Source organism: Fusarium keratoplasticum, chromosome 2 (assembly GCF_025433545.1).
Source record: "Fusarium keratoplasticum isolate Fu6.1 chromosome 2, whole genome shotgun sequence".
NCBI lineage: Eukaryota > Fungi > Ascomycota > Sordariomycetes > Hypocreales > Nectriaceae > Fusarium > Fusarium keratoplasticum.
This window is the reverse complement of record NC_070530.1, coordinates 3,094,499-3,107,570: the sequence shown is the minus strand read 5'-3', so window position 1 is coordinate 3,107,570 and position 13,072 is coordinate 3,094,499. Positions and strand designations below refer to the sequence as shown.

At 54.9% G+C, this 13,072-nt stretch overlaps 3 protein-coding genes across 3 annotated transcripts; 2 read left to right on the top strand and 1 right to left on the bottom strand.

The window, feature by feature from the left end:
- Window positions 1-571: 571 nt before the first annotated feature.
- On the top strand, window positions 572-2,285 carry NCS57_00286100 (uncharacterized protein; the record flags this gene model as incomplete). The annotated part of the gene is made up of 3 exons (XM_053052879.1): window positions 572-1,211; window positions 1,264-2,033; window positions 2,085-2,285. The coding sequence occupies 3 exons, from the start codon at window positions 572-574 to the stop codon at window positions 2,283-2,285; spliced, it is 1,611 nt and encodes a 536-aa protein (XP_052918125.1).
- A 3,440-nt stretch (window positions 2,286-5,725) lies between these two features.
- On the top strand, window positions 5,726-8,656 carry NCS57_00286000 (Importin N-terminal domain-containing protein; the record flags this gene model as incomplete). The annotated part of the gene is made up of 6 exons (XM_053052878.1): window positions 5,726-5,774; window positions 5,875-5,933; window positions 5,986-7,965; window positions 8,020-8,263; window positions 8,312-8,420; window positions 8,467-8,656. 6 exons carry the CDS (start codon window positions 5,726-5,728, stop codon window positions 8,654-8,656), a joined length of 2,631 nt encoding a protein of 876 aa, XP_052918124.1.
- A 908-nt stretch (window positions 8,657-9,564) lies between these two features.
- Window positions 9,565-12,235, bottom strand: NCS57_00285900 (Zn(2)-C6 fungal-type domain-containing protein; the record flags this gene model as incomplete). The annotated part of the gene is made up of 8 exons (XM_053052877.1): window positions 9,565-10,349; window positions 10,397-10,608; window positions 10,654-10,721; window positions 10,765-11,172; window positions 11,226-11,348; window positions 11,395-11,896; window positions 11,946-12,035; window positions 12,093-12,235. The coding sequence occupies 8 exons, from the start codon at window positions 12,233-12,235 to the stop codon at window positions 9,565-9,567; spliced, it is 2,331 nt and encodes a 776-aa protein (XP_052918123.1).
- Window positions 12,236-13,072: the final 837 nt, after the last annotated feature.

Sequence of the window (13,072 nt, the reverse complement as noted above, 5' to 3'; positions counted from 1 at the left end):
GTCCCGGTCCGCTGCCACCATCTTGAAAAACAACAAGCAAGGACAAAGAAGATCCCCGCTTTTGCCCAGCAGCAGAGCAGCTCCCGCTCGTCCAAGCCCAAGCCCAGTACCCAGCCCCTCCACTAAGGTCGCGGCTGACACCCTATCGTTGGCCGGGGGTCCCTTTCATCATTGCTGTCGGATGACGACGTTGCTTGCTCCTTGCTCACCCTGATTTCCTGCGGCGTCTTGCGGCGTGCGCGCCATTAAACCCACCTGACGCTCGTGGTTTCTCTTCTTTTTCTTCTTGGCTGCTCTGCTTCTCTACTTCTTTTCCTTCTTCAACAAACATCGCATTTTCTTTCTCGGTTTGGATTTGCGGCCTGTTTCTGGGACCTTGACGACGCCTCCCCGAGCTTGAGGCTCACACCTATTACACCAGACCAGACCCCACCTTGTGTTACAACAACAGCCATCCATCTCAGCGCTCGTATAATACGACGCGGCAGCCTGCCTGACTGACTGATTGACTCGGTCTTGCAAATTTTGCATCAACAAAGAATCAGCATCATACCACATATCCTTTGCCAAAATGTCCCGCGTCAGGGCCACCGACTTTGAGGAGCGGGACTACTACCCAGCTCCTCGCCGCTCTGCCCCAGAGGGCCTCGATGAAGTCGACTATCGTCGTCGCACAGTCACCATCAGCCCGCCCGCTCGGGAGGAGTCTCGCACACCCGCCTTTCTGAGGGAGGATGCCCGCCGAACCGAAGCTGGTCCCATGGTTCTCCGCCAGCGTCAGGTTGAGACCATTGACCGACATCGACCTAGAAGCCCCAGCCCAGTTGCCCGTGTCAGAGAGGAGCGGATCATCCGGAGACCTCGCAGTGTCTCCCCTCCTAGCTCTCACGAGCACGAGCATGAGCGTTCTCGCACCAGAGTCATTGAGCGTGAGCGTGTTAGGGAGCCTTCTCAGCCACCAAAGAGAGCTCCTTCGCCTCCGCGCGTTGTGAGATATATCGAGCGACCCAAGAAGTCGCCTTCTCCCCCTCCCCCTCCTCCTCCCGCTGTTGAAGAGCGTGAGCGAATCCGCACTCGCATTGTCGAGCGCGAAAAGGCCCCATCCCCTCCTCCTGCCCCCAAGCCCTCTCCTCCTCCTGCTCCGCCGCAGACTATCCGCGGACCAACGATTGAGCGTGAGGTCATCACTCACTACCGAGATATCGACCATGGTAAGCCACTCGCATTATGCCTATTGTTCTAATCACAAGCTGACTCTTCTAGGCATGATCAAGGCCAAGCCCCCTACCCCTCCCCCTCCGCCGCCCAAGCCCCGCGCTCCCTCTCGGGTGCGAGAACGGGAGACTGATATTGATATTTCACTGTCCAAGAACAAGACCGAGGTGGACATTTCCCGAACAACTCGAACCCGATCTCAGAGTCGTGAGCGCCGATCTCACTTCCATGATGATGAGATCGTGCTTCGAAAGGAGCCAGAGGCGCCTCGACGCCGAGCTCAGTCAGCTGCCCCGCTGCCCACACCCAGCGCTGTCGATGAGGAGGGAGACTATCTCACCAGCAAGATTGATTCCCGCGGCAAGATGGGTGAGGCCTGGGGTGGTGCCACCAAGGACTGGACCATTGTAGATGTCCCTCCAGGCACTGAGCGCATCCGCATGGACGGCATCGGCGGCGGTAGCATGGACACTCACTGGACAAGGTACAGCGGCGTCCGAAGGAGCAAGTTCATCCCCGAGAGAGAGGGTGCGCCAGCTCCAGCCCCCGCCCCTGCTCCCGCTCTGCCTCCTCCCAGGGAGCCCACTCCTCCCCCAACCCGTGATCGTCTCAGCGTGTCTGTCTATGACCGTGAGCGCGAGATTGAGATCGAGAGGACCCGAGAGCGATCCCGCCCCCCTGCTCCTACTCCCGCACCTCCCAAGGACATGTGGACTGAGATCACCAAGGACCTGGTTGTGCGCGAAGCCATCGAGGAGGTTGGATACGAGTATGAAGAGACCAAGGAGTTCTTCTACATCATGGACTATCTTAAATATGTAAGTCACTCTGATCAACACAGTATATTAGACTCAGACTAACAGTCGCAGGATGATGTTCTTCACTTGGTAGACATTTCTGATGAGATTCGACGAGCCCGGAAGCAGCGAGCACGAGAACTCGAGTGGGAGAGAGAATATGAAGAAGACTGGGAGCGCACTCGTCACCGTCACCACGGCCCTCGATGGGACGAGATCACGGAGCGCGAGATGGTCTATGACAGCCGCCCTCCCCGAGGCTACCTGCGATAAGTTTGCTTGATGCGTCGGCGTTGTCAGGCATGGAAGGTCACGACGTTTCCCGTTTAGAAGGACAGAAGCCTATTTGGATTACGGATACCTATGAAACTACAGGATTTTTTTCTTTGAAAGAGGATGGGCTACGGGCAATGTCACGACAGTTTGGGAGTGACGGGGTTTCCAGTTTCGCATGTTGGGTTTGGTGTACGAACTTATGAAATCACATATAGCGGGTGGATGTATGTAGATGCTTGGTACGTACGTATGTTATGAGTTATGACCAGAAATTATTATAATTACCTACAAACTGCGATTATCTTGGTGACACACATGGTGATGAGAAGCTCGTGATACATGCCTGTGGGTGTGGAAGCGGGGGTGCCGAGAGGTGACCTCATAGCTCGAGGTACGTGCTATCCGATTAAATCCAGTTCTTAAGGCGTCGCCTTTCTAGGCAGGTACCCCGCCAATCCGCCGAACTCGCCCTGAGAGTACGTACCGTCAGTAGTAAGCGGACATGGAAGGTGGGGTAGAGCCGCTGCCTGGGTGCCTGGCGACTTCAATGAGGCGGTGATAATGGATGAACGAACGGTGCCCCACTCGCCGAAGCCATTGCCGGGCTCTGGCATGAACCAAGGCCAAGTTGGTAAACAATGTGAAGAAAAAAGCAAGCGGGAGGCTTTTGGGTAATTTTATCTGGGAGACCTTTCACCGTAGCTATACGTGCTTTATTTCGAGTTCACATGGCGCTATTGTGGAGTTGCTCTTGTTCAAATAGCCTGCCCTCCATGTGAAGACGGTGATGTGAGTACTATTGCCATCCATGATAATTGCTTTATCTTTTCTGGCTGATCTATTACGGACCTTCCAAAGTCAAGGATTCCTGTGTAGATGAAATGTCAACCTATTTCCTCCAAGACCCTGGAGAAGACCCCAAGACGGTTGTCGATTGATCTCGATGACAATTGGAGTCTGATTCATTTCATGATATGCCCCTGAGTCAGTAAAGAAAGCCAGTATTTTAGCAGACGCAAATCGGTCTCGTGAAACAGCAGCAATTCGATATGTCGATCGAACTCGGTTAAAGGGGACCCCTGGCGCAGTCGCCAACGGTGTTGGCCACGGGATTTATCCTCCTCCCAAGTACACCAGTCTCTTTGGTGGTGTGCCTCTTTAGCTAGTTTTACCAGAATGCTGTCCAAGAATGACCTAAATCTTCCATCAACTCTATATAACCTTCTCAAGCATCAGTCATAAACTACCCATGTAGCTAAGTTGAGAACTTCTATGTCATGGGCTCATACCCAAGCCCAACACTCGCCTCACCCTGCCCTCCCCCTCTGGCCAGATCCAGATACTAGGAACTCAGCGCACGGCATTGAGAGCGTGGTGTCTGACGGAGAGTTCAAGGTGGGAGGCCGCAGCAACGGTCCCATCCCTAGCCTGACCAACGCTTTGCCCAACGTTGGTGTAACTTGAATGTGCGAGGCTACAAGGAGCACATTATCAAAGAGGACCGCCACGTCAAGCCGCCACATTCATCAAGTGCACCGCCAACGAGTCAAAGCAGAGCCTTGGGTGTGTCGACACGAAGGAGGTCGTACAAAGCGCTGATTGCCACGCTGAGTGCTGTTGGCATTGTATGTGGTGGCCTACCTTTGTTCCCCCGTTCTTGTTGGAAATCGTTCTTATGGTAAACGAACCCGGCAGTCCGTGTATTGCTAGACTAGTATCACGATGCTGTTGAGACACTGGATCTATGTGCGAGGGTCGACGGCGTGAATGACGCCAAGGGAAACTCATGAGGATGCAGAGCATGCGGTATGCAGGAAATGCGTACAGTCAAGGGCGAGACAAATGACGTTGGGCAAGGGAGCAGCCGAGGGCAAGCTAGAATATCATGGCAAATCACTCTTCAGCCATGAGGTTCATTGCAAGGGGCATGGCTTGGAATCCGATGGATTTGGCTGGTGATGGACTGTGATAGTTGGGCACGAGCCGACGACTTCCCCAGACTGGACCCCTGGAAGGCAAATTGAAATTCGTGTTAGAGCGAGCAGGGACCCCCGAGTTGACAAGTCAGCTTCAAACTGGCGTGCGGCCCGAAAGTGCCCATCGTGGGCTTCTTTAATGAGTTGACCCATCATGGCGGCGCGCAGCGGTGGTTGCCGTGGAAGAGTGGGTCGTGAACAATTGCCCAGGAGATTTGTATTTACTTTTTTGCAGAGGGTCAATACAAACAACGGGAATGGGTTAGAAGCGGAGGAGGGGGTCGAGATGAGTCAAAGGACTCGAGATGATTCGATGCGAGTTGTTCAAGTTGTTGAGAGATGAGTTGAACAAAGTTGCTGGAGTTGTTTAAAGACTAGATAGGCATGGACATGGTGCTGTTAGACCCTGCCGTTTCTGAGACGCACGCACAGCAAGATTTGGCTCTTTCCATGTGAACTCTGTCCGTATGGTACCTGCTCATGGGAGGAGGGGGAGGTACTTGCCAGACTGGGTGCCGGTGCTGACACTGTGCTTCCCAGGTGGGTGCCAATCTTGTTCACCGCGGGGCACAGTCACCGTACAGTGCGGTGATGTCGGTCTGCGCCAGGCAGGAGCACTTAAGCGAAGTTCTGCCAGTAAGCAGGAGCTGCTGATTCGCCGAGGAAATGACGGGTCCGCAGCCTGGGGATGGCCGTCGGTGTGGAGGCTCTGCGTGCGTGGAAGCACAGTGAAGAACAGGCTGGTTCGGTTCTGTGACGCAGTAAATCGTCAGTGAGTGATTCAGAGAGGTCAGTGTGAATGGGATGATTCTGCTGGAATTAGCTTCTCGGCCGCTGATTGTGTCGAGTCTACCGCTCTTTGTCTCTCTGCCTGCTTGACACCAAAAGCTTCCAGGCTGCCCAGGCCGCTATTTCACCGCAGCACGGTGCACAGTGCGTCACAGTGCTAGACCAAGTGGCGGTAGCGGCCAAGGTAGGTACCCAGGTGCGGGCCGCTGTGGTCGCTGCAGTTGCAGTTGCCATCCATCCATCAACTTCTCTGAAGGCCTCTACCACAACAACAATTTTCTTCACCTTCTGCAACTCTCAACTTCTTTGTCCCTCCCTCTCGGCACCCTGCCTTTTTGCCATTCAGCATCATCTCGTCCTCACACGCCAGAGACGGACAATCACAACGATATTTTTGGCTGCGAGATTCGTTTGACCCTTAATCATTTTTCGCCGACCCTTGGGGGACCCTCATACCCGTTCTTTTCCTCTCCTGGCCTGAGCCCCCCGTCGTGGAAAAAACCCCCGCCTCTCCGCCTCATCCAGTTCTCTTCCATCCGTCAAACTTGTCGACACGTGCGCCAAACCAAAGGCTCTCTTCTCCCTCCTCTCCAGCCTCTACCACCCTCTGCGCCTCGCTCGCCCTCGACGCCTGTTGAAACCGCATGACGAGACGTTTCTAGACAGCCCAAAATGTCGAGCTCAGAGATAAACCAGGTGCTCGCGAATTCGCTGTCGCCTGGTCAGTTTTCCTTTCCGCTCCCTTCCCCGCCGATTGACGCACCGCATCCAACGGCGGGTTATCGGACGACCGCCATGAAATGTGTACTGACCTTTTCCAGACGCGAACCTCCGAAATGCTGCTGAGCAGCAACTCACCCAGGCTGCCGAGAGCAACTTTGTACGGCGCCCCTGACTCTTGATTGCTCTGAACCTGGCTAACCCTCTGCTAGCCCCTATACCTCGCAACCCTCGTCCAAGAACTTGCCAACGACTCTGCCGATGGCTCCATCCGAGCTGCCGCCGGTATTGCTCTGAAGAACGCCTTCACAACCCGAGATTTCACTCGGCATCAAGAACTGCAAGCAAAATGGCTGCAGCAGACTGATGACGATACCAAGAACCGGGTCAAGGAGCTGACACTCCAGACCCTGAGCTCCTCAAACACACAGGCTGGTACTGCTGCCGCCCAGGTCATTTCATCCATCGCCGCCATCGAGCTGCCCCGTGGCCAGTGGAGCGACCTTTTGCCCTTCCTGGTCAAGAATGTCAGCGAGGGTGCCGACCACCAGAAGCAGGCTTCTCTCACCACCATCGGTTACATCTGCGAAAGCCAAGACTCGGAGCTCCGCATGGCCCTAGTGGCGCACTCGAACGCTATCCTGACCGCTGTTGTTCAGGGTGCCCGAAAGGAGGAAGCAAACGGCGAGGTTCGCCTTGCCGCCATCACCGCCCTGGGTGACTCGCTCGAGTTTGTCGGCAACAACTTCAAGCACGAGGGCGAGCGAAACTACATTATGCAGGTCGTTTGCGAGGCCACCCAGGCCGACGATTCGCGGATACAGCAGGGTGCCTTTGGCTGCCTCAACCGAATCATGGCTCTTTACTACGAGAACATGCGCTTCTACATGGAGAAGGCTCTGTTCGGTCTCACCATTCTCGGTATGAAGTCTGAGGATGAGGATGTTGCCAAGCTGGCTGTCGAGTTCTGGAGCACCGTCTGCGAGGAAGAGATCTCCATCGAGGACGACAACGCCCAGGTCGAGAGCTCCGACCAGATGCGCCCCTTTTACAACTTTGCCCGTGTTGCTGCCAACGAGGTGGTGCCAGTTCTCCTCACCCTCCTTACGAAGCAGGATGAGGACGCCACCGACGACGAGTACAACCTGTCGCGCGCAGCCTATCAGTGCCTGCAGCTGTACGCCCAGGCCGTTGGTGCTACCATCATCGCCCCTGTGCTGCAGTTCGTCGAGGGCAACCTCCGCCATGAGGACTGGCACAACCGAGACGCCGCTGTGTCGGCCTTTGGTGCCATCATGGAGGGTCCCGATGAGAAGACTCTGGACCCCATCGTCAAGCAGGCTCTCCCCATCCTCATCAGCATGATGGAGGATCAGTCCCTGCATGTCAAGGACTCGACTGCTTACGCCCTCGGCCGAATCACCGAGGCCTGCTCTGAGGCTATTGACCCCCAGACTCAGCTGCCTACTCTGATTGAGTCTCTGTTCAAGGGTCTTCTCAGCAATGCCAAGATGGCACCTTCTTGCTGCTGGGCCCTGATGAACCTCGCCGAGCGCTTTGCCGGCGATCTCGGCGCTGCTGCCAACCCCATTACTCCTCACTTCAACCAGGCTGTCAGCTCCCTGCTCGACGTGACTGCCCGTACGGATGCTGACACCTCGGTTCGAACTGCCGCTTACGAGGTCCTCAACGTCTTTGTGCAGAACGCTGCTTCCGAAAGCCTGCAGCCTATTGCCTCGCTCTCGGACGTCATCATCAAGCGACTCGAGGAGACTGTGCCTCTGCAGAACCAGGTCGTCAGCGTTGAGGACAAGATTACCCTCGAGGAGATGCAGAACAGCCTGTGCACCGTTCTCCAGGCCATCATCTCGCGCCTCGACAAGGAGATCATTCCTCAGGGCGACCGCATCATGCAGATTCTTCTGCAGATCCTCAACAGCGTTGGCGGCAAGTCGAGCGTCCCTGACGCCGTCTTTGCCACCATCAGCGCCCTCTCCACCTCTATGGAGGAGGACTTCATCAAGTACATGGATGCCTTTGCGCCCTTCCTGTACAACGCCCTCGGAAACCAGGACGAGCCCAGTCTCTGCTCTATGGCTATCGGTCTGGTCAGCGATATTACCCGTTCCCTGGGCGAGCGCAGCCAGCCTTACTGCGATAACTTTATGAACTATCTCCTTAACAACCTCAGGGTAAGTCTCTTGTCTACTCAGGCATTCTCAGTGTTCTTGGCTAACAAATTGCAGAGCACCACCCTTGCCAACCAGTTCAAGCCTGCTATCCTGCAGTGCTTTGGTGACATTGCTGGTGCCATTACTGGCCACTTCGAGACCTACCTGTCCGTGGTTGCCCAGGTTCTGGAGCAGGCTTCCACTGTGACTGCTTCGCCTGAGGGCCCTTACGAGATGTTCGACTACGTGATTTCTCTCCGTGAGGGTATTATGGATGCCTGGGGTGGCATTATTGGTGCCATGAAGGTCAGCCAGAAGAGTATGTTCACTCCACTTCCAGTCTCAAGCCAGTGCTAACCCCCCCTAGCCCAAGCTCTGCAGCAATATGTCCCCGCCATCTTCCAGCTTCTGAGCCTTATTGCCAACGATATGAACCGTAGCGAGTCGCTCATGCGGGCTGCTATGGGTGTCATTGGGTAAGTATCTCGGACTCGTTCGATTGGACTAAGCTAACATGAACAGCGACCTTGCCGATGCCTACCCTAACGGTGAACTGGTTGAGGCTTTCCGACAGGACTGGATCTCAGCTATGATCAAGGAGACCAAGACCAACCGGGAGTTCCAGCCTCGGACTATTGAGACCGCGCGCTGGGCTCGCGAGCAGGTCAAGCGTCAGCTGGGCGGTTCACAGACCGTTATGGCCCAGAACTGATTCAAACACGATGACGGCGACGCCGGCAAGCCCTGGCCGGCCTAAAATAAGATATCCCCTTCCCTTCCCCCCTCATAACACGATCCCCACGACCCTTGCATGTATATAGACCCCATATGACACTACAATAATCCAAATACCCCATCATGACGCTTCACCTGACATATCATCGTTACCCGATGTATTTCCCTTGCCCAACCCCCACTACACTACACATTACACATCACAATTCCATTTTTTATCAGATGCAACGAAGGAATAGAGAAGTCATGTATGCCCTGCGCGGATGAAAAGCGGTGGCGACCCAAAATTCATGTAGAGGATAGGGGAGTCAAGGCGGTCGGTTCTTTTTGTCTTTTGTTTTGGCTTTTTTGGCCCCATGGAGTCGGTCTTGCTCCCTTTCAAGTGATTGGGAAGACGGGAGACGGCGTACTCGGATACCCACGTGTGAGGAGCTCGGTGGGATTTTCGAGGAGCGAACGAATGCGAATGCGAATCCGGAGCGTGTAGGGGACCATTTAGAGTTGAGCGAAAAGAGATGTTGAAACCAAACCTTGTCGGACACAGAGTATCAAGTGATCTCGTATGTAGCCGTCAATAGTCAGCAAAGCGTTGACGCACGCCGTGCAGTTCAGTTCTTGCAGAAAGTGATGACATTGTAAAACGCGTCACTGTCTCTGACAGTCATGGCTCTATCGTATCTACTTGTGTAAAAGAGCAATATGTAAACAAACACACTGGTAATTCGGGCTTTGACGCCCATCAAACACCTTTTTGAGTCGCCGTGCTAAATCAGAACACCTCCCCATGGTCAGAGTCAGAGGACCATTAGTCGTATATATGCGCCGCTCAATATTGCAAGGGAATAAACAAGAATATCCGGCAAATCGAAGTAGACATGTGGGCGGTTAGCCATACCCATCAAACACGCCATCTGTCGGCATCCAATCCTGGGGTCCGTTTATATAGAATTGCAGCTCGCCTTCGTAACCGTCTGCGGAAGGGTAGAATGGCGCTGGTGTCACGGCTGCGGCGATGGCAGCTGCCTGGGTAGGGTTGCCATTTGGGGCCATTGTGTATCCTTGGAGAGCGCCTTGAGAGTCAAACGGTTCCATGAGCATGCCGAGGCCTGTCGAGTTGTCTGTGTGCATATATATATGAGAGGGAATCTGTTGTGGTGTGAAAGATTGAGGGTCGGCTATTGGAGATGGCTGAGGTTGTTGATGCTGCTGCTGTTGATGCCGCTGTTGGTGGTGTTGTTGATGCTGGTGCTGGTGCTGGTGCGGTTGAGATTGCTGTTGAGAATGTGGAGGAAAGTGGGAGGGTATAATGTGAGTGGTTGGCGTGGGTAAGGGCGTTAATATTTCATTCGAGGATGGAGATCGGAGAGATGTTGTGTCGAGAGGGGCCCCTGGTCGAGCATACATGGAAGACGCAGGTGAAGTACTAGACGAGACTGAGTTGGCCGAGGAAGGGACAGCGATAGGAATGGCGACAGGGTTGGGAATAGGATCTTTTCCATCAGCCATCCCACTCTCCGTTGTGAGGGAGCCGGTGGGATCTCGAGCAAACCGCTCAAGAGCCTCAACCCAGCGAGATGCAAGAGGCCAGACTTCCTTGCACTCCATCAGGATCGAGAGGGTACGCTGAAGCATCATGGGACCTTCACGGCTGATGTTGAGATCCGGGCAGACTGAATAGTTAGAAGCCATCAGGGATAATCCGAGGTGGGAGTCTCACTATGAGGGTATCGGCAGAGGTATGTTGAGAATAGACCACAGCTGTAAACGCAAAAGGCAGCCATTTGCGCCCCTACACTCTCGTCTGGCGAGCGGCCGGTGAACTGAGCATCAATCTGCTCAAAGAGGCGCCGAACGTTGAGAAAGAGTTCATATGCAATATTGGCAAAGAAATTCTGTCGCTGTTCGTCCTTGGAAGTGATGGTTAACATGCTACCAAGGTTAGTACTGAGTTCGCAAGTGCACGCAGAAACCTACTCCATCAGATATGGTCGACGAAGGACGATATTGCACAGACGAGGCACCATTGTCACCCCAAGGTATGCCTGCCAAGTCAGTAATTGACTTCAAACTGGGCAAAAGTCTTACCAGATCCTGCCCGTTGGCCTTGTACTTCTTTAACGTATGAGCGCTCCAGAGATGGTCCTGAGGCAGTGCATTCTCCCACTCATGTAGCTTCTTCACAACACAGGCAAACTCGCTATTTGCCTCCCAAGGACGAGAACTTCGAGCAAATTTGACGGCTCGACGGCTGACGATCCCCCAGAAGTGATGAGCCTGGATCAGTGAAGCAAAAAGAGAGCGGTTAGGGTCAAAAATGAGAGATGGGTTCTCGATTGCAGGAGGTGTTCCCTCAACAGCGGCCCGTGAAGGGGGTTCTCTCCCAATAGCAAAGTCGTGTTCGTCGCATGGCAGAAGGGCTGTGATGTCCGAGGCAGCAAGGGATACTGGTGAGTATGGGCCTGAGTGTAACTGATCTTGGCTATGTAGCATCCACTACCTATGTTCAGTAAGATGCTTGACGCTTGCTTCCGCTCGGGTTGACATACCAGAGTTCTTCGCGCTGATTCAGACCTAATGATGACCTCTGGGGTGGGGTTTTGAACACGATATGTCTCCTCTCGATGCAGTCGCATCAAAGATGCCATCCGCATAGAAACGCCCATGTTAATCTATGACATTAGTAGTGAACACTAACGAAGCTTTCACACCACTCACATAACTCTTATTTCTTAGGCCACTTCCCTGTTGCGCAATGCTTAGCAAGTAAAACGCCTGGCATCTCTCCAACGTGGGCTCTTGGTAGAGCTCACCATAGGCAAGGTTGGTGGCACGCTCCATGAAGAACTCTGCCGCCTTCATACCCGAGCCATAACGGGTAGCGAGGGAAGGACTTAGACGAGCCGAGATGCTGAGGATGCTGACAACGAGAAAGACGCTCACTGAGCGATAGTCCTTGAGCAGACGATCAGGAAACTGCTGCTTGGGGATGAAGCCGAGCTGAAAGTAGTGCTGAGTGAAGCGATTGACACCATCGATAATGTCTGGCAACGGAGGTAATCGCTCCCACTCATCGCCGGGCTTGCCTAGAGGTCGCACAGGAGCATCAAGGATCTCGCGTCGCACCTTGGCGGGGTCCCGCCGGGCCGTCTTCTCGGCTCTTACGCGGGGATGCCGGAACTCGCGATCGTGATCCGGCTGACCTCGAACGGGAAAGATGCTGCCAACGCGAGTCAACGGGATTGTCTTTGAACATTCAGGCAACTTACCAATCTTCGGCGCCGAGTCCGGCTTCAAGACAGGCCTTGCAAGGAGGCTGGGCGCGGTCATGTACACACTTGCTTCTCATGCGACGACATCTACCATGGTGGTCAGCAACACGGCATCAATTGCATTAATGGCATCAGTGATCCTACCGGCGACAGGCAATCGGTGCTCTCCTCTTGATGACGGATGCGGAGGGGTCGGCGGCCGAGGCGTCACCGGCAATCCCGTGCGCGCCGTGATCAGCGGGAATCGGGGCGCCGGCGGCGGGCTCTGCGACGGCATGGCCGTCCATGATGGCCGAATGACGAGCGAACTCCGTATTGCAAGTGTCGGTGAGTGAAGGACCTCTGGTACTTGTGTGCTTGAATCCTAGTGGAACTGGACCCCGGTGCCGCGAAAACTAGGCTCAACTTAGTCTCGAGTTGTGTTGACGGGTGGCTTTTGCCGGCAGCGGAAGCGGGAGCGGGAGGCGGGCAAGCGAACGCACGCACTCCGGCCGGCAGCGGGTCAGGACTAGGGAGGCTCTTGTGCCTCTGAACAGCTCTCCCAGGGCTGGATCTGGGTCTGGGTCTGGGACTGGGAGAGAAGGGGAAAGGAGATCTGCTGTCTACCGCCGCCAGAGGCTGGCGAGCGACCGAGGTCAGGCGATTGCCTGCCGCGAGACGAGGCGAGGGGGGAAACGGGCAGCTAATCAGGACGATCGCGCGCAGCTTCCCCAGCTACGAATGCAGATATAGCTTGCTTCCTGACCCTCACTTTTGCCTTTGACTCTGATAGCGTTCCAGTTCCCTTTCCAAGGTTCCTTTGGTCAGTCACGCGCACGCGGATCCGTGTGCGGTATTGGGCGCAGGCGCGCCTGAAAACCGCTGCCCTAGGCCAGGTCAGGCCAGGAGACCAGGGAGAAGAAGGGCGAGGGGGAGGGAGGCCTGGGGCGACCGCGGCGGGCGGGCATCACCGCGATATTGATGGCGTTGAGCGGGACAGATGTTGGTCTTGCCTTGCAGTTGGTGGACAGTAATAGCTGGATAGATGAATGGACGGATGGCTGGCTGGCTGGCTGGGGGCTGCAGTGCGTGCGTATGTATGGGTACAGGCTATGCGGGCCTTGGACGGCGAGACATGGAGGGTT